The sequence below is a fragment of the Thamnophis sirtalis genome, unplaced genomic scaffold (genome assembly GCF_051295495.1).
Source record: "Thamnophis sirtalis isolate CommonGarterSnake01/CBP01778 unplaced genomic scaffold, rThaSir2_p1.2 scaffold_7, whole genome shotgun sequence".
In the NCBI taxonomy this organism is placed as follows: Eukaryota; Metazoa; Chordata; class Lepidosauria; order Squamata; family Natricidae; genus Thamnophis; species Thamnophis sirtalis.
The window spans coordinates 38,811,322-38,834,755 of NW_028261387.1; the positions used below are offsets into that span (position 1 = coordinate 38,811,322).

Sequence of the window (23,434 nt, forward strand, 5' to 3'; positions counted from 1 at the left end):
ACATAGAAGCCAGCTTTTTAGGATCTAAATGCCATCTATAAAACATCTTATAAAAAATTTCTCTCAGGTTTTGTGCTTGTGAAAATTTCACATTTCTTACCCATATTCTTTCCCACGTGTCCAGCATTATTGGTTCTTCAATATTCTGAGCCCACTTTATCATACAATCTTTAACCAATTCCGTTTCCGAATCCATCTGTATTAGTACATTATATATCCTCTTTATATGCATTAAGCTTTGATCTCTTATTTGTTTAAACAAATTATCCTCAACTTTGACAAAACCAGTTTTTTGGTCTATTTTCCACCTGGCCTGTAATTGGCCATACTGGAACCTTGTTTGAACTACCTTCTCCTCTTTCAGTACCTCTAAAGATTTTAATTGTAGAACTCCCCCTTTCTAAAGTGAGAAGTTGTCTGCAAGTGGTTCTATCGTGTTTTTGTTCTATATTCATATTTTCAATTGCGTGTCTGGGAATTGCCCACATGGGTAACTTATCATTTAGTTTATGTTGATATTTTTTCCAGACCCGCAATAAAGCATTTCTTAAGATATGAGTTTTAAAGTTCTTATCCAATTTTTTGTTGAATAACAAGTAAGCATGCCAACCATATACCAGATCATGTCCCTTGATATTCAGTATTCTATCATTGGTTAAATGGGTCCAATCACTAATTGCGGATAGGGCCACTGCCTCATAATATAATTTTAGGTTAGGTAATTTCAAGCCTCCTCTCTCGCGTACATCTTGCATTATTTTCATCTTTACCCTCGGCTTCTTTCCAGCCCATACAAATTTGTTGATACCCTTCTGCCATTCTAAAAGATTCACATCTTTTTTAAGTATAGGTAGCATTTGAAAAAGAAATAAAAAATTTGGTAAAATGTTCATTTTCACTGCCGCTATCCTCCCCAGCAAAGATAAGTGCAATTTCTCCCATTTTTTCATCTCTATCTGTATACTCCGCCAAAGTGGTTCATAATTATGCTTATATAGTTTCCCATTTGAGGCTAAAATATTGACCCCAAGATATTTGACTTTTTTAACTACCTCACATCCTAGCATGCCTCCTAATTCTTCCTTTTGTTTAGTATTCATATTTATAGCTAATATTTTGGTTTTTCCTAAATTTATTTTAAAGCCAGACACTTGACCATATTGATTAATCGTGTTCATTAAAACCATATTGGATTCCTGCGGTTGTTCCAATATTATGACCAAATCATCCGCGAAAGCGCGGAGTCTGTATTCTTTTTTTTAAATCACAAATATTTATTTTATTTCTTTTAAAAAACACAAATATTTCATCATTCGTCAATCATTAAGACATTGAAGTACATTTTTTTTGTGTGCCCCTCCCTCCCTTCACCCCCCCAACCCCCCTCCTCCTCCCCCCCCGACTTCCCAGAACCCGTACACGGTATGGATTTTTAACTAATACAGTCTAAAATCTATTGAGAAAAAAGAAATAAAGAAATTAATGACATTCTACATTGACCTTAGCTTCTTCTTACTGAACTAACTTTTAACAGTTTAAATCATTTCTGATCTTAAGCATAGGCTAACTGGAATTTCTTGGTCCCGTATTTATTTTGTATATAGTCAATCCATTTTTTTTCCAGTCTCGTTTATATCTCTCATTTGAATGATCTTTAAGATATGCCGATATTTTAGCCATCTCGGCTAAGTTTGTCACTTTCAATGTCCATTCTTGGATTGTAGGCAAGTCTTCCTTCTTCCAGTATTGTGCCACCAACAGTCTTGCTGCAGTTATTAGGTGCAGAATCAAATTAGTCTCTACCACTGTAAAGTCAGTACATATACCTAGTAAAAATAACTGAGGAATAAACTTTATTGGCCATACTGGAACCATGTTTGAACTACCTTCTCCTCTTTTAATACCTCTAAAGATTTTAATTGTAATACCCCCCTTTCCGAGGTAAGAAGCTGTCTGTAAGTAATTCTGTCCTGTTTTTGTGCTGTATTCATATTTTCAATTGCGTGTTTAGGAATTGCCCACATGGGTATCTTGTCATTTAATTTATATTGGTATTTCTTCCAAACCCTTCCAAATTTCTTCCATATTTCTTAAAATATGACTTTTAAAATTCTTATCCAATTTTTTGTTGAATAACAGGTAAGCATGCCAGCCAAATACCAGATCGTGTCCCTCAATATTCAATATTCTATCATTGGTTAAATGAGTCCAATCACTAATTACGGATAATGCCACTGCATCATAATATAGTTTTAAATTAGGTAGTTTCAATCCTCCTCTCTCACGTACATCTTGCATTATTTTCATCTTTACCCTCGGCTTCTTTCCTGCCCATACAAATTTGTTGATTCCCTTGTGCCATTCTAAAAGGTTCGCATCTTTTTTAAGTATAGGTAACATTTGGAAAAGAAATAAAATTTTTGGTAAAATGTTCATTTTCACTGCCGCTATCCTACCCAGCAAAGATAAGTGCAATTTCTCCCATTTTTTCATCTCTGTCTGTATGCTATGCCAAAGTGGTTCATAATTATGCTTATATAATTTCCCATTTGAAGTTAAAATGTTAACTCCAAGATATTAGACTTTTTTAACTACCTCACATCCTAGCATCACTCCTAATTCTTCCTTATGTTTAATATTCATATTTATAGCTAATATTTTGGTTTTTCCTAAATTTATTTTAAAGCCAGACACTTGACCATATTGATTAATCGCATTCATTAAAACCATATTAGATTCCTGCGGTTGTTCCAATATTATGACCAAATCATCCGCGAAAGCGCGGAGTCTGTATTCTTTTTTTTAAATCACAAATATTTATTTTATTTCTTTTAAAAAACACAAATATTTCATCATTCGTCAATCATTAAGACATTGAAGTACATTTTTTTTGTGTGCCCCTCCCTCCCTTCACCCCCCCAACCCCCCTCCTCCTCCCCCCCCGACTTCCCAGAACCCGTACACGGTATGGATTTTTAACTAATACAGTCTAAAATCTATTGAGAAAAAAGAAATAAAGAAATTAATGACATTCTACATTGACCTTAGCTTCTTCTTACTGAACTAACTTTTAACAGTTTAAATCATTTCTGATCTTAAGCATAGGCTAACTGGAATTTCTTGGTCCCGTATTTATTTTGTATATAGTCAATCCATTTTTTTTCCAGTCTCGTTTATATCTCTCATTTGAATGATCTTTAAGATATGCCGATATTTTAGCCATCTCGGCTAAGTTTGTCACTTTCAATGTCCATTCTTGGATTGTAGGCAAGTCTTCCTTCTTCCAGTATTGTGCCACCAACAGTCTTGCTGCAGTTATTAGGTGCAGAATCAAATTAGTCTCTACCACTGTAAAGTCAGTACATATACCTAGTAAAAATAACTGAGGAATAAACTTTATTGGCCATACTGGAACCATGTTTGAACTACCTTCTCCTCTTTTAATACCTCTAAAGATTTTAATTGTAATACCCCCCTTTCCGAGGTAAGAAGCTGTCTGTAAGTAATTCTGTCCTGTTTTTGTGCTGTATTCATATTTTCAATTGCGTGTTTAGGAATTGCCCACATGGGTATCTTGTCATTTAATTTATATTGGTATTTCTTCCAAACCCTTCCAAATTTCTTCCATATTTCTTAAAATATGACTTTTAAAATTCTTATCCAATTTTTTGTTGAATAACAGGTAAGCATGCCAGCCAAATACCAGATCGTGTCCCTCAATATTCAATATTCTATCATTGGTTAAATGAGTCCAATCACTAATTACGGATAATGCCACTGCATCATAATATAGTTTTAAATTAGGTAGTTTCAATCCTCCTCTCTCACGTACATCTTGCATTATTTTCATCTTTACCCTCGGCTTCTTTCCTGCCCATACAAATTTGTTGATTCCCTTGTGCCATTCTAAAAGGTTCGCATCTTTTTTAAGTATAGGTAACATTTGGAAAAGAAATAAAATTTTTGGTAAAATGTTCATTTTCACTGCCGCTATCCTACCCAGCAAAGATAAGTGCAATTTCTCCCATTTTTTCATCTCTGTCTGTATGCTATGCCAAAGTGGTTCATAATTATGCTTATATAATTTCCCATTTGAAGTTAAAATGTTAACTCCAAGATATTAGACTTTTTTAACTACCTCACATCCTAGCATCACTCCTAATTCTTCCTTATGTTTAATATTCATATTTATAGCTAATATTTTGGTTTTTCCTAAATTTATTTTAAAGCCAGACACTTGACCATATTGATTAATCGCATTCATTAAAACCATATTAGATTCCTGCGGTTGTTCCAATATTATGACCAAATCATCCGCAAAAGCGCGGACTCTATATTCTTGCTGCCTAATCTTGATCCCTTTTAAACCATCCAAGCCCCGTATTTTATTCAACAATACTTCCAAAGTTATAATAAACAATAATGGGGACAAAGGACAGCCCTGTCTTGTACCTTTTCCAATTTGAAAAGAGTCTGTTAAACTTCCATTGACTATGATTTGTGCTGTTTGCTGTTGGTATATTGCTTTAATTGACTGTAAAAAATTATCTCCTATCTGCATTTTTTGCAATATCTTCAGCAGAAATTGCCAGTTAACTCGATCAAAGGCCTTCTCAGCATCCAAAAATATAAACGCAGCAGGGATCTGGTTGTTCTTTCCCAAATATTCTAATGCATTAATAATTAATCGGACATTACTTTTCATCTGTCTCCCCTGTATAAAACCTGTTTGGTCCGTGTGTATCAATTGTTGAATAACCAACATTAACCTATTTGCTAATATTTTAGTAAAAATTTTATAATCTACATTCAGTAATGAAATAGGTCTATAATTTTTGGGTTGAGTAGTATCTTGATCTTCTTTGGGTATCAAAGATATAAACGCTGTCTTCCAAGATGGAGGCACTTTACCTTCCGTTTGAATCATATTAAATAATTCTCTAAGAGGTTCTACCATTTCTAACTGTAAGTTTTTATAGTAAACCGCTGTCAAGCCATCTGTACCTGGTGCTTTCCCTGACTTTAATTGCTTAATTACCTGCAAGATTTCCCCCGAGGTTATTGGTTGATTCAATTTTTGCCTGTGCTCTTCTCTAACTGAAAGTATTTTCTCTTTGTCTAAATATTTGTCTATGTCTAAACCATTAATTTTATCCCCTTTATACAGTTCTGTAAAAAATTCCCAAAAAGCCTTTTGAATCTCTTCCTGTTGAAACACCTCCTTCCCTCTGTAAATCAGTTTAGATATATTTCGAGTTTTCCTTTTTTTCCTAATCTGATAAGCTAACCATCTGCCAGGTTTGTTTGCATTACAAAAAGTATTGTGTTTTGCATATAATAAATTAGTGGCTACCTGGTCAGAGATCAACATGTCAAATTGAGATTTTAATATGTTAATAGCTTCCTTAACCTTTGTATCGTCTGGGTTCATTGTTAACTCCAGCTCTTTTCTCTTAATTTCCTCTTCCAGTTCTGTTCGTTTTAACCCTTGTTTATTTCTATGTGTTTTATTTATATTCATCAAGACTCCTCTCATATACGCTTTGCTTGCATCCCATACAAATTCCATAGATGTACCCTTATTCATATTCAAAACAAAATATTCAGATAGTAATTTTTTACAATCATTAATATACTTTTCATATCTAAATAAGTTTTCATTCAATCTCCAAGACCTTCTTGCCTGCACTACCCTTCCCAACTCCATCCAAACTGGGTTATGGTCCGAAAGGACCCTAGCCACAATCTTTGTTTTCTTGACCCTAGAAAGCAAATCATTAGTGGTTAGAATAAAATCAATCCTTGAAAGGGATTGATGCCTGTCCGAGAAGAAAGTGAAGTCATATTCCTCTGCATTTCTTTCTCGCCAAATATCTCTCAATTCAAAATCATCCATAATGTCAAAGAAAGGTTTGGGTAACTTTGCTCGCATCTTAGTATTTAGGCGGGAAATCTTCTTATCTCTCTTAGTGTCTATCACTCCATTCCAGTCACCCAATAGTATACAGGAACTATAGTCCCACTGTACTAATTTAGCATGAAGATTTCTATAGAATCTATCTTGCTGTTGATTGGGAGCATAAATTCCCAAAAGTAATGTCTTTTTCCCTTCTAGGATTAAGTCTAAAGCAATATATCTTCCGAAGGGATCTGCTTCTATTAATTCAGCTTTCATATCTTTTCTTAAGTATACAACTATACCATTCTTCTTTTCCATAGCGGAAGCTGCAAAATGCTGACCAAGTTTTGAGTTGATCAAATATTTTTGATCAGTTGACTTGATATGAGTTTCTTGCAAACAAATTACATCGTTCTTAAACTGTTTGAGATAATGAAATATTTTCTTCCTCTTCTGTGGAGAATTCAGTCCGTTGACATTCCATGTTAAAATCTTAGTTGTCATCTTTGGTTGGCTGAAGCATTTTTAGAGCTTCCTGCATGGCCTGTTTAACCTTAGGTCTAGCTCCTCCCACTGCTTCCAGATTTGTTATTGTAGTTCCTTGATCGATGGCCGGTGATTGTTGATGCTGTTGCTTTTTAACTTGTTTCTCCATACGTCTAGTAGTCATGCGGCTAGGTCTTTGTTCCATAGCACCTTGCACTTCTAGAAAAGAGAGATGCTCCATCTTGTCTGGTGGTTGTGTAGTTTGCTGTCTATCCTATCCTTCTTGTGGTCTTTCTCTAGGTCCAGATGGTGCAGGGTATCCGGCCTTCAATATATTATAATAAAAATCTCGGGCATTCCATACAGAGTTGAGGCGGTACCTTTGCTTATCAAATGTAAATATGATGCCAAATGGTGCATCCCATCTATACTGTATCTGAGGATTTCTGAGTTCTTCGACCAAAAAAGCGTAGTCTCTCCTGGCTCTTAACATTTGAGGTGGTATCTCTTTCAAAACAGTCAGGTCTTGACCGCCAATTTGAAGCTTAGTGTTATAAGACGCTTGCAGTACCATATTTCTAAGCTCTCTTGTAGTAATATAACAATGTCTCGAGGAAGCTGCTTCTGCTTTGCCAGCCAGGAGTTAACGCGGTAAGCTTTGTCAATTTGCCAGTCAAGGTTGGTCCCTGGTCTTCCCATCAGGCGGTCAAAAGCTTCCGATAGGATCTGTTTCAGGTTCTCCTGTTTCTCCTCACGCAGCCCCCTTACTCTTAATGCGAACTCCATTTGTCGGTACTGTATCATAATAATTTCTTTTTCAGCATTTTCCACTTTTTGTTCCACCACCTCTGTTTTCAATGTCAAGTTAGCATTGGCATCATTAAGAACCTCTAGAGTATCTTCCATTCCAGAAATATGTTCTGTTAATACAGTTACAAGTCTCAGCATTTCGTCTCTAATTTTACCAACCTTAGCGTCAATTTTCTCATACAGCTCCTGTTTAAGTCCTTTTATTTCACTTTTAATTTCTTCTTTCATTTCTTTTATTTCCTCTTTTCTCTCCTGCTTTACCACCTCTCTATTATCTCTAAACGTATCTTCCATTTTAATTGTCAGTGCATTAAGAGCCTCGCTTAGATTGCTCAGGAAAAATTCTTTCGTTAACACATCCCCAGCAGGGGGCGTAGGAAGCGGAGGCTGCAGCTTTGTGCCAGGCAATGAGGATGTGCCCCTGGAAGTAGAGGGTGACGACTTCAAGTTAATATTTAGTTTTGAAGCCATTTCAAAATTTATCTGCCTGCAGTTAATAAAACTCTATTGCCTGAATATGCAGCTTTAAGTAAAGAGGCTGAGTTCCCCTTTTATTTTGAAGTTTAAGGCTTGGCAAAACTTTCAGTGAGTAAACATTGTAACAAGACCGTTCAGCAGATTCATCACCATTTAACTTCCAGATAAGCAAGATTAATGAAGGAGTGAAATTCTTGTAGAAATGAAACTAATTAAAAAGCTTCTGCTGGCCTATTGTGAAACCAAAACAAATGATAAGCAATCTCTTTTGTTTTGAATTCTTGTGACAATTAACAAAAAGTGTTCGTTATTACCGGAGAAACCAGCCTGCTCGGCGCCATTTTAAAAGCCTGTAAGTAAATAATTTTTCGGAGGAGAAAAAGAAAAGAAGCTAAAATGTTGATAAACAATTATTGTCCACGCAAACGGATCCAGCTCGTGATAAGATTAAATCAATCAAAACTTTGAACTGAGTGGGGGAGACCTACTTTGTCCCGCACAAGGCAGTTTGAAGTTCCCAGCACGGACAGCCGTTCTGCCTTGGGCTAGCCCCCCTTTCCCTGCAAGCACAAAAGCTGCAAAAATCGAAGAGCATTTGCCAGCAAAACAATTTCTTCTTTCCTTCTTGCCTGAAGGATAAGAAAACCTGATAAGACGTCAGATGGAAGATCCTCTAAACAGGTACGTAGCCAGGAATTCGGAGGCAGCTGATTTTTTGCTGCCACCACCAGCAGGCTCCTCCCAGGAAGTCGCGGAGTCTGTATTCTTGCTGCCTAATCTTGATCGCTTTTAGACCATCCAAGCCCCGTATTTTATTCAATAATACTTCCAAAGTTTTAATAAACAATAGTGGGGACAAAGGACAGCCCTGTCTTGTACCTTTTCCGATTTGAAAGGAGGCTGTTAAACTTCCGTTGACTATGATTTGAGCTGTTTGCTGTTGGTATATAGCTTTAATTGACCGTAAAAAGCTATCTCCTATCTGCATTTTTTGCAATATCTTCAACAGAAATTGCCAATTAACTCGATCAAAGATTTTTGATTTTTGATTTGATTTATTGAGCATTTATAGGCCGCCCTTTTCCCTGAGGGGACTCAGGGCGGCTTACAATCACAAAGGAAAGGGAGTGTAGGACAGTGCAAAAAGAAATGTGAACAAAAATAAATTAAACAATAAAACTCAACATTCACTCAACATTCGGGAGGGGCGAAAATAGGCTTAGCCCCAGACCTGACGGGCTAGCCAGTTCTTGAGGGCTGTGCGGAAGGCCTGGACGGTGGTGAGGGTACGAATCTCCACGGGGAGATTGTTCCATAGTGTCGGAGCCGCAACAGAGAAGGCTCTCCTCCGGGTAGTCGCCAGTCGGCACTGACTGGCGGATGGAATACGGAGGAGGCCAACTCTATGCGATCTGATGGGACGCAGGGAGGTAATTGGCAGAAGACGGTCTCTCAAATAGCCAGATCCACTACCATGGAGCGCTTTATAGGTGGTGAGTAGGACCTTGAAGTGCACCCGGAGATCGACAGGTAGCCAGTGCAGCTCACGGAGGATCGGTGTTATGTGGGCGAACCGTGGTGCGCCCACGATCACTCGCGCGGCCGCATTCTGGACTAGCTGAAGTCTCTGGAAAGGCCTTCTCAGCATCCAGAAATATAAACGCAGCAGGGATTTGATTGTTCTTTCCCAAATATTCTAATGCATTAATGATTAGTCTAACATTACTCTTCATCTGTCTCCCCTGTATAAAACCTGTTTGATCGGTATGTATCAATTGTTGAATAACCACCATTAACCTATTTGCTAGTATTTTAGTAAAAATTTTATAATCTACATTAAGTAATGTGATAGGTCTATAATTATTTGGTTGGGTAATATCTTGATCTTCTTTGGGTATCAACGATATAAATGCTGTCTTCCATGATGGGGGCACTTTACCTTCCGTTTGAATTTTATTAAATAGTTCTCTAAGAGGTTCTACCATTTCTAACTGTAAGTTTTTATAGTAAACCGCTGTCAGGCCATCTGTGCCTGGCGCTTTCCCTAACTTTAGTTGTTTGATTACCTGCAGGATTCCCCCAGAGATTATTGGTTGGTTCAACTTTTGCCTGTACTCTTCTCTAACTAGGCGTATTTTCTCTTTATCTAAGTATTTGTCTATGTCTAAACCCTTAATTTTGTCCCCTTTGTACAATTCTGTAAAAAATTCCCGAAATGCCTTTTGAATCTCCTCCTGTTGAAACACCTCCTTCCCTCTATAACACAATTTGGATACATTTCGAATTTTTCTTTTTTTCCTAATCTGATAAGCCAACCATCTGCCGGGTTTGTTTGCGTTACAAAAAGTGTTGTGTTTTGCATATAATAAACTAGTGGCTACCTGGTCAGAGATCAACATATCAAATTGGGATTTTATTATGGTGATTGCTTCCTTAGCCTTTGTATCGCCTGGATTCAATGTTAACTCCAACTCTTTCCCTTTAATTTCCTCTTCCAATTCTTTTCATTTTTGCCCTTGTTTCTGTCTATGTATTTTGTTTATATTCATCAGTACTCCTCTCATATACGCTTTGCTTGCATCCCATACAAATTCCATAGATGTACCCTTATTCATATTCAGAACAAAGTATTCAGATAACAATTTTTTACAATCATTAATGTACTTTTCATATCTAAATAAGTTTTCATTCAATCTCCAAGACCTTCTTGCCTGCACTACCCTTCCCAATTCCATCCAAACTGGGTTATGATCCGAAAGAACCCTCGCCGCAATCTTTGTCTTCTTCACCCTAGAAAGTAAATCATTAGTGGTTAGTATAAAATCAATCCTTGAAAGGGATTGATGTCTATCAGAAAAAAAGGTGAAGTCATATTCCTCTGCATTTCTTTCTCGCCAAACATCTCTCAATTCGAAGTCGTCCATCATGTCAAAAAAAGATTTGGGTAACTTAGCTCGGATTTTAGTATTTGGGCGAGAGGTCTTCTTATCTCTTATAGTGTCAATCACGCCGTTCCAGTCACCCAATAGTATACAAGACTTAAAGTCCCACTGTACTAATTTAGCATGAAGATTTCTATAGAATCCGTCTTGCTGTTGATTAGGAGCATAAATTCAGCGGAAAAGAGAAGGCCCCAGATGCCACCACAAAAGAGTCATCTGGCCCAAAAACCTCTAGAAGAGGATCCCCAACTTAAGGTGACGAAGAGTCCTACCAAGGGGGAGGCCTCAGAGGAGGAAAATGGCAACCAACCTCTAGAAGAGGATCCCCAACTTAAGGTGACAAAAAGTCCTATAATGGGGGAGGTCTCGGAGGAGGGAAAAAGCAAACACGCTCTGGAAGAGGATCCCCAACTTAAGGTGACAAAGTGTCCTACCAAAGGGGAGGCCTCGGAGGAGGAAATTGCTGAAGATGACCCAATGGTGAATGCACCTATCCGCCCCTTCGCCTTCCAAGTCAACCTCCAAGTGCCTAAGACGGGGTTGGAGGGGGAAGTTGAAGCAGTTGTGAGCACCAGTTGCACTCAATGCTTAATCAGCACGTCGATTGTCAAGCAACTAGGCATAAGCACAAGACCTCTAGCCTGTCACATTCGGGGTGAACAGGTAGATGGAACGCTAATTGGAGGGGCCCAACCCACGCTAGTAACTGAACTGGTGAAGTTACAAGTGGGCCACCACTGCGAGCTTCTCAGATTCATTGTTGCTCCAGAGATGCCGGAGAAAATAATCTTGGGGCTTGCATGGCTTGACAAGTGGAAACCTACGATAAAGTGGGAAGATGGTGGTAGGAAATTGATGATTGTGGATGAGCCAATACCACCTATGGAGAAAAAGGGCCAGCCAGGGATGATTGAATCCATGAGCCCAGAACCTGCAGAAGAGACAAAAACCCCAGCTGTCCAACAAGTACCCAAATACTTGTTGGGGGATGTTTTGTCAAGAAAACCGCAGCATGATAGTAATGGAAGCCAGGATAAGCTGATGACAGCTATGAGACTGGCGCTCCCAACAGACCAGTCTGGACTGCTACAACGAGTGGCCAGCCCTAACAGACCATGGGAAGAGGTCGCAATGGATTTCATCGTGCAACTCCCAGACAGCAGTGGAAACAGAGTAATCTGGACAGTTATGGACTTGGTTTCTAAGCAGGCACACTTTATTGCTTGCTCAGAGTTGCCGTTTGCAAAGAAATTAGCGAAAATGTTTGTGAAACACATTTATCGCCTGCATGGATTGCCAAGAGGATCATTTCAGACCGTGGAGTCCAGTTCACAGCTAAGTTCTGGAGCCAGGTCCTGAGATCCATGGGGTCCACACAAGAACTGAGTTCAGAGGTTCATCCCAGCATGAACTGTGCAGCAGAGAGAGCCAACACGTTGGTGGAACAATACATCCGGTGTTTTGTGGACTACCAGCAAGACAACTGGTCAGACTTGCTACCCTTCGCCGAAGTGGCGTTCAACAATGCAGTTCACAGCAGCACTGAATTTACTCCTTTCAAGATTACCAGTGGCATGGAATTTGTTCCCATGCCTGAGCTGCCTAGAGAACCTCCCTCCTCCATGTCTTTGAATGAATGGATGGACATACTAAAGAATGGTTGGGAGAATACGAAGAAGGCTCTAGCAGATGCAGCAGAAGCCTACCAGAAGCAAGCTGAGAAACACAGCTTGCTCCAAAACCCCTTCCTTGTGGGGGACAAAGTTTTTGTGTTTACCAAATACTTAAGATTAGGAATGCCTAGCAAGGAATTTGGTCCAAAAATTCTAGGTCCATTCCCAATAGTGAAGATAGTTAGCCCAATTACAGTTCAGCTCAGTCTACCCATAAGTCTAGGGAAATTTGGCCCATAATTTCATTGTAGCTTGTTGAAACCAGTAAATGGGTCTAGCATAAGAGCATCCACCCAAACTTTCTCTCCTCCTTTAGAGATAGAAGGGAAAACACCATCTATAGTGATAGGAAGGGAATCACAATCTGAGGTGGAAAAGATTGTAGACTCTAGGTTGAATAGGGGTCGCTTGCAGTATTTAGTGCAATGGAAGGGTTACCCTTTGTCTGAAGCCACTTGGGTGAAAAGCTGGAACTTAAAAGTGGAAAAGTTATTAGAACAATTCCACGAGAAGTTTCCCGATAAGCCAAGGGGTCCCCTAGGGGTGGAAGTAGGTGGTTAAATTTTTATATGTTAACTTTTATGTTATTCTTTTTTCAGGAAACATTTTTCTTCTGAAGAGAGGTCGCCTGTCAGGCCTGCATTTATATTCCTTTTAGAATTTTGGCCTGCCACACTTTCTCTTATTTAATTATGCTGTTTCTTTAAGTATAGTCAATGGGAGGGAGGATTAGAAGGAGTAGGATTTTGGAATGTGTTGTTTTTCATTCTTTGCTAGAGGTCAAGGTCATCCTTTGTCTCCATACTTTCACACCTGACCGGAAGAAGCTGGGCATGGACACCAGCGTGGAAGAAGGAGATTGGACCATGTGATGGTTTGTGGGTGTGGGGACAAGATCATGAACTTTTAACTGGGTGGGATTCTGATGTAACTTCCAGAGTTGGGATCCCCATAGCTATGTGCCAACATGCCTGCTTTATTAAATTGGAACTTTAAGCATAGTTTTGCCTTCGATTCTGATTTGATTCTACATGGTATTTGGAACGCATACACTTACCATCATATATACTGAACATAGATTTCAAAAAATATCTACTGCAAAGGATTTTATTGCAATAGTGAATAGGTAGAATCAGTGAGTTATGTTCCAATGGTTTGAAAGTTTTATACAGGGGTTAATCAAAATCAAATCCAGCTTATAATTAAAATGATACTGGGCAGATCTACTTATGAAAAATTATGCAAAATCCAAATTTTGACAGTGATAAACAAAAGTTGCAATTATTTAATTGAGTGGGTGGGGATATTTATGGTTTCAGTTCCATTCCACCCCCACCCCCAGTTATATCATGTAATAAAGTCTTCCATATTTATATGGATTAGTTTTCTATGGGATATCTTGACTATAATTAACATACTACTACTTGTACTATTACATTTTATACCAGATACGGATTTCTTTTTGCCTCTGATCATTATTAACTTCTATTGTCTGCCTAGACCAGTCCCTGCAATTTTCTTCATAAGATTTAGAAGTTGTTTGCCACTGCCTCCTTTCTAAGGCTAAGAGAAAGTGACTGACCCAAGGTCACCCAGTTGGCTTTGAGCCTAAGGTGGGACTAGAATTTACAATCTCCCGATTTCTAGTCTGATGCTTTAATTCCTATACCAAATTGGCTCTCCCTTAAATAGCCTACTTGTTTAGCAATACTTTTATCTTTCTACTTAAACAAAACATAAGTGTAGTTCACAACACTTGTAATCCCATACAAGAAAATAATTAAATTCAATCAATAACATCTTGAAAATACCCAAGAACTTTAAATGAATTAAAATGCCCTCAAGTCACGCTTGTCTCCTAGTAACTCCATCTTTCTAAGTTTTCTTGATACAAATTAACCAGCCATTGCCATTTTCTCAGAGTAATCTGAAGCCAAGCCTGGCATTTCTTGGTGGTTTGGTCTTCTATGAAAGTAACAATCAGCACCGATCCTGATTAGCTGCAGAGTACAGACAAAATTGGTTTAGGGCTGCCACCTAAAAACCCAGATTTAAAACGTCTTGGAAAATTAAGTTGTTGCCTGGCACTGAAAACACTTCCTTGATAGATCCAAGGACGAGTGGCAGCATTTCATAAGCAGAATATCCTTATGAAGAAGAAAGTGGAGGTGCTCAGAGATCCATTTTAAAAACTCACTGTATATACAGCCATATATACAATTATATTATGATGAGGTATGATGAGCTGTACTAGTTCTCAGCACTTTTTAGGAAGAAAAAACTTTTCGTGGCTTTGGATCATTAAATATGTAGAAATGCTAAGAGGTGGTCTCCTCATCAAGCCTTGGATCAAATTTTGGTTAGCAATCTAGCAGCTGTTTTTTTATTGCAATTTCTAAATCTTCTTCAAAGGGCAAATATATACAATGCATTATACTAATCCAGGGGTGTCAAACTCAAGCCCTGTGGGCCGCATCCGGCCCACTGGGTGCTTAAAACTGGCCCACATGGCCGCCCTGGAAACAACAAAGACCAGCCCACCTGAGCTCTGTTTTCAATGGCAGAGAGTTGCAGGAGGCCGACGCAGCCTAAATTGGAGCTCGGGAGCCTGTTTTCTCTGGCAGAGTGCTCAGGCCGCCACAGGCACCGCCGCCAAAGTCATGTCGAGCTGGCCACACCTACCTTGGCCATGTCCCTCCCAGGTCAAACAAAACCCTGATGTCTCCCTCAGTGAAATCGAGTTTGACACCACTGCACGAATCTATCTGGAAGTCATGAAAACATCAGTAGTCTGCAACTGCAACATCAGATTTTTAAAAAGTATTATGTGCAACCTGATCCTCCTATGGAAAAAATCATTTTAAATAGTTTGAAGTTACTGGAAACATTTTTTTAACTAAATATTTGAGCTGACGGACATCACTCCTATTGTACAGCAGCATCAATTTTCAATCTTTACCTTCAGGACCAACTCTACCACTTCTGTATGAACCAATCCATGTACAGGCTCTCCATTCACATGAGTTATCAAGTCTCCTTCTCTTAGACCAGCCTCACTTGCTGGGCCACCTTCTTCTACATGCTGTAATGATAGAGAACAAAGTTAAATAACAATAGCAATACATTAATAATCTGTTCATATTAAAGCACATTCCAATCCCATGCATAAACAACTACGCTTCTGACTGTACTTAGAGCATTTCGCTTGCAAATCATATACTGCTCTTAGTGAAGTCTGTCCTACCAGTGTTCAAGTATTCTCAAATGTTAGTAGTACTGAAATTTCAGAATCAAAATGGATTGACAAATAACATAGATTTGACTTCCAGGTATAATATGATGACCTGAAAACAGCTCTGCAAACGTGAAGCTGACAACTATGGCAAAAATAAAAGGAACCAGCGACTGAATTGATTCTTTGAAACCTTTCTGCATAAGGAGAAGGTAGGAGATCACCCACATATGCTCTAGATAGCTACTCCTTGTAAGGAGACAGGAGGACAGCATTTTTTTGAAGGTATGAACATCAAGAGACAATGGAATTATCCATCTTGTTTGCAACCAGAGTACAGGCTTTTAAAGGACACTAAAGTGAGGTTTGCAAACCTCACTTTCTAAATTTTTTCGGAAATTGCTCATTAATTATTTCTAAACTTTTGGAAACTTTCTCTAAGCTACTTTGAAAATGCCATGTGAGTCTACCTTTAATCCTGAATGAAAGAAAATTTAAATCATAAGCTTCAGAATTTGAAGAACATGAAATAAGCAGCAAAAATCTAAATATTTTGATCTCAGAAATGATAAATGTACTAAGGAGCCAGATAAAGTTGGAATATTGATATATTTTCCCATGGGAAATAGATTCTGTTTGAGTTTTTACAAGACATATGAAAAAGAAGCAATTTCATGATTTCAAACATAGGACATTAGAGGGGGCTAAAATTTTTGGTGGGGGAAAGATTTACAAGCTAATAAAATGTTGCAAAACATTATAACATTGAAAATACTGAAGGTGACTTTTGGAGAATGGAGTTAGTAGCCACAATATCAGCAATGTTGGTAATGATGTCTGCTTCTATGTAAAGATTTTGCCCAAAAAAAGTTATTAAAGAAATGACATATGTAGTACATTTTTATCTAGCGAGATAGGGATAGTATTGAAAGTGAATTATGAACTGACTGAAGTTTTAAAATTTAAAAGGGAAATACAAATGACAAACTAAGATATTGACAAATAGAAATAAAATTCTGTGGGAATATTTGAATGTACTGAAGATTACGACTATTAGAAGTAAAAGGAAGGAATATAAAGTTGGTTTATTTGATCAAGATATGTTATTACATCTGGCAACCCTTTATGAACTTTCTGCTGACACCAGGACTGAGAAGATGGTGTTTATGGATTTATTTACAGATGGAATATGGGATAAACAGTAAATATCTGTAATCTTAGAGCGTGTAAAGAATCTCTAAATTTGCTTATGCTTGTGATAAAGATTGAAAGTCACTTCTTTATATATTACTTTTTCTATATTACATTCTTTTTTCTCTCTCTCTTCTATTCCTATTTTCATTTTCTTTTGTTTAATTTAAATTTAATTTTACTATTATAATTAAAATTCTTAAGAAAATTATATATAAAATGACAAAAAAGATACAGTTCTATTTGTTACATGGGGCTTATGTTTATTAGCAGCTGTGCGCATAATGCAATTTTTGTAAAGTCATAACAAATAAGGATCAAAAATCAATTTACTGAACTATTCTATTTTGTATTATGATTATGTTGCTGCTAATTAGCTTCAAAGATCAATTTCTACTTAAATAAACACAGAGTAAAGGAACTTGGAACATAATTTTGCTTCCCTTCAATTGTGAACATGCCATAACAGACAATATTCATTGTGAAAAATAATCCAGGCAAATAACAATATAATTACAAAGAAAATAATCAAAGTAAGATAAATTATAACACAGCTGAACTAAACTTAAAATTCTGATGAATTAACTAAGACAGATGTGTAAAAAAAACCAAAGCTAGAGAGATCTGAAATAGGCAATCACTGACAAGACAACTCAAAAGGAATTAAATGTAATTAACCTATATGTTTCAATTTTGATATCTCCATGCACATACATCAACTAAATATTTATATTTTCTTTTACAAAGGAAGTCATCATTCCAGAGGTAATTCTGGGAAAGATTGTTTAGGTATAAGCAAGTTTTTTTAATTGCTAAAGGTACCGCACAATTTTCAAAGCAGGCTAATTATTTATTATCATGACATAAAAATTATCATGATATAAAAATTATCATGATATAAAAATCCAATAAGTCCAAGCATACCCAGACTATGTGATGCACTGAATAGATATTACTGTTCCCCATGTAGACTCTAATTGCACGAAGTGAAAAACCATAATTCTTCCCAGCTCGATGAATGATGATTGGTGGTTTGGGATTCGTAACAGCAGGAGAATAGTCTCGGCTTGGAGATGAGTCTCTTGAAGATGGGTTGGAGGAGAGAGAATGAGGTGACATTGGACTAGCCAATGGCGAACAAGTATGGTGTTCTACATGAACAAAGAAAATGCTTCCAAATTAGAAAACAGTTTTCAAAAGAAAATAAAACTTGAATAATGAATTAAGGGGGAAATAAGCTTTCTGATAGCAGAACCCTGAAAGCTACATTTTATTTTTCTTCCCCATTGTGGAAAAAGATGCTATAAGATTACTATCAGGAAAATGGCAACTTGGTATTTAATTATACCTGGTGCAATTCACTTGTAAATATGTGCTCAAAATGAAATATTTTAAACTATGGTTTTTTATTCATTTTTTAAAGAAACTATACATTAAAATGCACCAGGTTTAGACTGCCATGAACCACAAACATGTATTCAAAAGAAACTATAGGAAACAAAATTAAACCTACAGTAATTACAGATTGAAAACACATTTTCCTAACTCTTAAAAGCAAAGAATTAAGTGCTATAGCATATATTAAGGTTCTTCTTTTGGGAAGGTAATTCTGGATTTTCATTATTATTATTATTATTTTAAAAAATTCAGGTTTTTGGAGTTCATAATAAGCTTTCTTAGATGGTATCATTTTTCCTTAGGGCAGTGGGTCTCAACCTTCCTAATTAAATGCTTTCATGCAGTTCTTCCTGTTGTGGTGACCCTGAACCATAAAATTATTTTATGTTTTCCACATTTTTTCAAAAAAATATATTTTCTGATGGTCTTAAGCCACCCCTGTGAAAGGGTCGTTCGACCCCCAAAGGGATCCTGACCCACAGGTTGAGAACCACTGCCTTAGGGGTTAGAGCAGAGCTGATACTGGCAATTTTACTGGCACTCAGCAAGAAGATACATCCATGTTTCTCCTGTTGGCAATGTCAACACAGTACTACCTGTGGCTAACATGAACTTCACGATCCTTGGAAATGATTTATCAAATACGTTTGAACTGATTTATGATTTCACAAATTATTTGATAAATCATTTATGAAATGATTTATCAAAACAAGTTAGATTTAAAAGTAATAATGTACTAATCATAGCTATAATAAAACGACCACCGTGATATTCCACTTCTTATTACAGCACAAGCTTATCCATGGCAAAACTATTATATTAAAGGTAGAATAATGTGGTTCTTGGCAAACCCAGAAAAAGATGTAAGATAGTGGTTATTGTCACACTTAGTTGTAGTCGATTTTGTTTTGATTTTTTAAAAATGAAATAGGTAGGTTACCTGAGGGGATCAAGAGGGAGAGGGCAGTAGCTGATGCTGACTTGATCACTTTATTGACAGGCCGTGGGGAGGTCCGCTTTTCCCCGGAATCACCTGAAAGTAGCCGGTGTCGAGCTCGCCGCACAGCTAGATCACTGGTAGCCTTGGGAGTCATAAAGTCTGGACTTTCACTGCTATTGTTGCGCATATAATGATTGGAGACATCTGTAGTGTTCCCACCTACAGTTTTTTTTTAAAAAAAAAGGTCAAAACCATATGGAATTTCTATTTGCTATTCCTCCAAAGGTATGTGTGTTGTATGGCCCACCAGTCTCCTTTAAAAAGCTATATATTTAGAGCCACTTTAGCATTTCTGCCATTCCACTAGCTGTAGAACAGCTGAACAGCACTTCTGGTATTCGCAGCTCACCAGGATTTCTAATTTATCAATGTGATCCTTTCCCCTCAACAGGTTGTGCAGGCCTGGTCTAACCTGACAGGCTAAATTACAATCACAGGCCAAGAACTAGAGACACTGCTGCCAATCCCATATACCTGTAAACGTTGAGCTGCTCATACTACTAACAGTTGAAGAAGGAGTTTTTAGTTCATCGTTATCACCCAGTTGGAGTTCTCTTTTTATAGACTGTTCTGAAATTAGATAAGGAAGACATTCCCGAGGTTGTGTCAAAGGCAAAGATGTCTCGTCCAACTGTTTCTTTTTTCCTTCTTCCTCAGATGAAACAGCAAAACGAGGCATTTCGAGAAGCCCAGAACAATGCCGACGGACAGTTAGAGGTGGGCTGGAGTCACTCTCTGTATGAGAGGATTCAGACACTGAGATATGTTTACGCAGTCTGAAAGAAAACAACAAAACACATTGCCATCACGCAGTTTGCACACAACAGGGTTTTAACATAAATCCATTAATGGTGGTAAACAAACATAGTAATACTAAAATCAAGCAAAGATAATTAATTTGAACAAATAAATGAAGAAAGAAAGGAAGGACAAGGAAAAAATCAGACTAAACTTTATTTTTATTTAGCTGTTTATTACATTTATATCTTGACTATTTTTTACAGCCGTGGTGCCCAACATTTGCAGGTTGGTGGTTGGGCTGGGGAGAGGGGAGAAGGAAACTGGGCAGCATGAGTGGAGAGCCGGGGCATAAAGACCCAGCCCTCGTGTGAGTGGTGAGCCAGCACGCATACATACAGCTCAACTTGTGTGAGTGGCGGGCTGGCATGTATGCATGCTAGTGTTCACTGGCCTGCCAATCCACCGGCCTGCTGGTCCACCACTCATGCACTTGAGTGACCACTGGCCGCCACTTGTGCAAGTTGAGCTGCACATGCATGCTCTGGCCAGCCACTCACTTGGCCCCATTCTGAATAGGTCACGGCCTGATAGTGGGACATGGCCCAGCAGCTGGGGAGCCCTGTTTTACAGGAAAGCAGCTTATGAGGGGGAGTTTCCAGTTTTATTAACAGCTATAAAGTAGTCTGTATTGAGAGAGAGTTGTATGTCCAAAGTCGCCCTGTGAACTCTATGCCTCAAAGGATTTAGAATTTAGGTCCTCCTGGTTTTTAAGACAGAGGCTTTTGCAGATGGTCTAGTGAATCTTGCTTGAGCAGGATATTGAACAAGATGTTATCTATAAGTCCGTAACTTAGAAATTAGAAATTCTAATTCTATGAATTAATTTCATCCCAATCTCCCTTTTTTCATAAAGCTAAATTAAACATTGGACTAAAATTGCATATTGATTTCTGATTTCATACATGTTTTTTTTTCTCCCTCCAAAAAGCATCCCTTTCCCCCCAAAATAAGTAGAACAGTTAAAATATATATTCCCACAAACTCACATTTCAGGGGATCCAATCACCCAGCTGCGGTCTTGACTCTTCAAGCTCACAAGGCTATCATGTCTGTCATCCTTTTCTTCACTGAAACTCCGTTTGGTGGGTGGTGGCGTTTTTCTCTCTTCGTGGATGGAAAGACGTTCCATGCTGCTATATACCTACAGGTACAATGTAACTGTTCATCAGCAAACTAAATTATTCAGAACTTAAATACTGATTTAATTTAACTTAAATACTTAAATACTGATATCTCAGGGTTGCCACAAAGAAGAGGGAGTCAAACTATTTTCCAAGGCGCCTGAGGATAGAACATGAAGCAATGGATGGAAACTAATCAAGGAGAAACAACTTAGAACTGAGGAGAAATTTCCTAACAGTTAGAACAATTAATCAGTGGAACAGCTTGCCTCCAGAAGTTGTGAATGCCCCAACACTGGAAGTCTTTAAGAAGATGTTGGATAGCCATTTGTCTGAAACGGTATAGGGTTTCCTGCCTAGGCAGGAGGTTGGACTAGAAGACCTCCAAGGTCCCTTCCAACTCTGCTATTGTATGATAAGTGCTCCTGCTGAGATCAGGAATGGTCTTATGATTTTGGTTATGTCTTTTGATTAGCTACTGTTACCTATTTGTAATTGTATTCTCCAGAATTCAAGAATCTGAGAATTTAGACACATAAAACTGTAAACCTGTGGAAAGTGCTATACAAACAATTCTAACTTTACAGAATTGTTTAAAGTACAGCAACCAATATCCTCCTCCATGTATAGTGACAATAGGCTCAGATGCCACCATATTGCTTTAATTCCAAAGAGCAACATGGAGATTCTGAAGGAACAGTGAGTTACTTGAGACCAAGCACAATGGGACAGTGGACAGTGTGGATTCACAGGTGACCATTCAACGTAAACTACCATTACAAGTAAAACCACATCATTTAAATGGACCTTGGAAGTCTAGGAATAACATTGATCCTCGAGAAATGATGTTAAACAGTACAAATAAAGAGAGAAAACACAACTGGTTTCCAAAGAATGAAGTGATGGTGTTTAGAGATTATGAAAAAAGGCAAAACAATGTCTTGATTGAAGAAAAGGTTTAAGACTAACTTCAGAAGGAAGGAAATAACCTGGGGAAATGATTTTGTCCCTATGAAAAATAAGAAAAGCAGCATCTCATTGTAAGGAGCCAATAAGACAGCTGTTAGAAAAGTTACTTTCAATGGGAGAAGATGTATTTAAAATGGTATCTTTAGGCTCAAAAGATTTTGACAGTAATACAAAGAGAACTGTTAGTGGACATTATAATTCAAAAGTTATACCCAGACAACTTTCAAACTATGTGTGCTCTCTTGAAGCAACACATCCTAAGAAAAGGAAACCTGAATTTCCTCTTACCTTCAGATCTTTCACTGATAACGGATGCTATATAGATTTACAGAATTGTTGAGAGCAAGCAGTGTGGAAGTTTAAAATCGCCATCACCACCTGCATTCTTGCTCATGCGTTGACAAGAGTATATCAAGTTAGTCTGTACTAGCCTAGGAAAGTCCTGACATTCTCTGGCAAGTGAATCAGAAATCTCCTTTCACAAAAAATGATGGAATGCCACCATAGATACTTAGTCATTGGCAAGATGAAGTGGTACCCTTGATAAAAGTAAAAATCATAGGGTTCCCTCACAGGCAACAGGAAATTCAATCAGTCTCCCAAAGTGATACTTTTGTTCCCAGACACTAGGTTTAGGTTTAGGTTTATTAGATTTATATGCCGCCCTTCTCCCAAGGACTCAGGGCGGCATACAACATTAAAAGAAACACATAATACAAAAGTTTAAAAAAATTAAATAGAATATCCCAAACCCAATTAAAATTGACAATGACATTTTTTTTAAAAAAAATTGAATTAAAATTAACAGTGATCAATAATTTATTTTGTTTTGTTCAGGCCAGGCTGGCTTGCTGGAAAAGCCAACTTTTTAGGGCGCATCGGGAGGACCGGAGGTCGGGGATTATATGAAGTTCTGGGGGCAGCTCATTCCAGAGGGAAGGCGCTCCCACAGAGAAGGCTCTCCCCCTGGGGATCGCTAGCCGACACTGTCTGGCCGATGGCACCCTGAGGAGGCCAACTCTGTGGGATCGCACTGGACGATGGGAGGCTACCGGTGGCAGTAGGTGGTCTCACAGGTACCCTGGGCCTAAGCCATGCAGCACTTTAAAGGTCATAATTAGTACATTGAATTGCACCCGAAAGACAACCGGCAACCAGTGCAGGCCGCCTAAAAGAAGTGTAACATGGGAGCACCTGGGTGCCCCCATGATAACCCGCGCAGCCGCATTCTGGACCAGTTGAAGCTTCCGGGTGCACTTCAAGGGCAGCCCCATGTAGAGAGCGTTACAGTAGTCCAGGCGAGAAAGGACGAGGGCATGAGTGACTGTGCACAAAGCATCCCGATCCAGGAAGGGGCGCAACTGACGTACCAGGCGAACCTGGTAAAAGGCCCCCCTGGTCACGGCCGTCAGATGTTCTTCTAAACTAAGCCGTG

The 23,434-nt window shown here is 38.2% G+C and overlaps 1 protein-coding gene across 9 annotated transcripts in view; it reads right to left on the reverse strand.

Moving 5' to 3' along the window:
* The window catches only part of MAST2 (microtubule associated serine/threonine kinase 2), a 265,612-nt gene that overhangs the window by 10,627 nt on the left and 231,551 nt on the right, over positions 1–23,434 (reverse strand). For all 9 annotated transcript variants that reach the window (XM_087719741.1, XM_087719738.1, XM_087719740.1 and 6 more), the window contains 5 exons: positions 20,896–21,050; positions 19,583–19,884; positions 19,049–19,267; positions 17,635–17,861; positions 15,247–15,369 (listed from right to left, as the gene is read on the reverse strand). In XM_087719741.1, the coding sequence (XP_087575867.1) occupies positions 15,247–15,369; positions 17,635–17,861; positions 19,049–19,267; positions 19,583–19,884; positions 20,896–21,050 (1,026 nt within the window). The remainder of the gene's footprint in view (positions 1–15,246; positions 15,370–17,634; positions 17,862–19,048; positions 19,268–19,582; positions 19,885–20,895; positions 21,051–23,434) is intronic.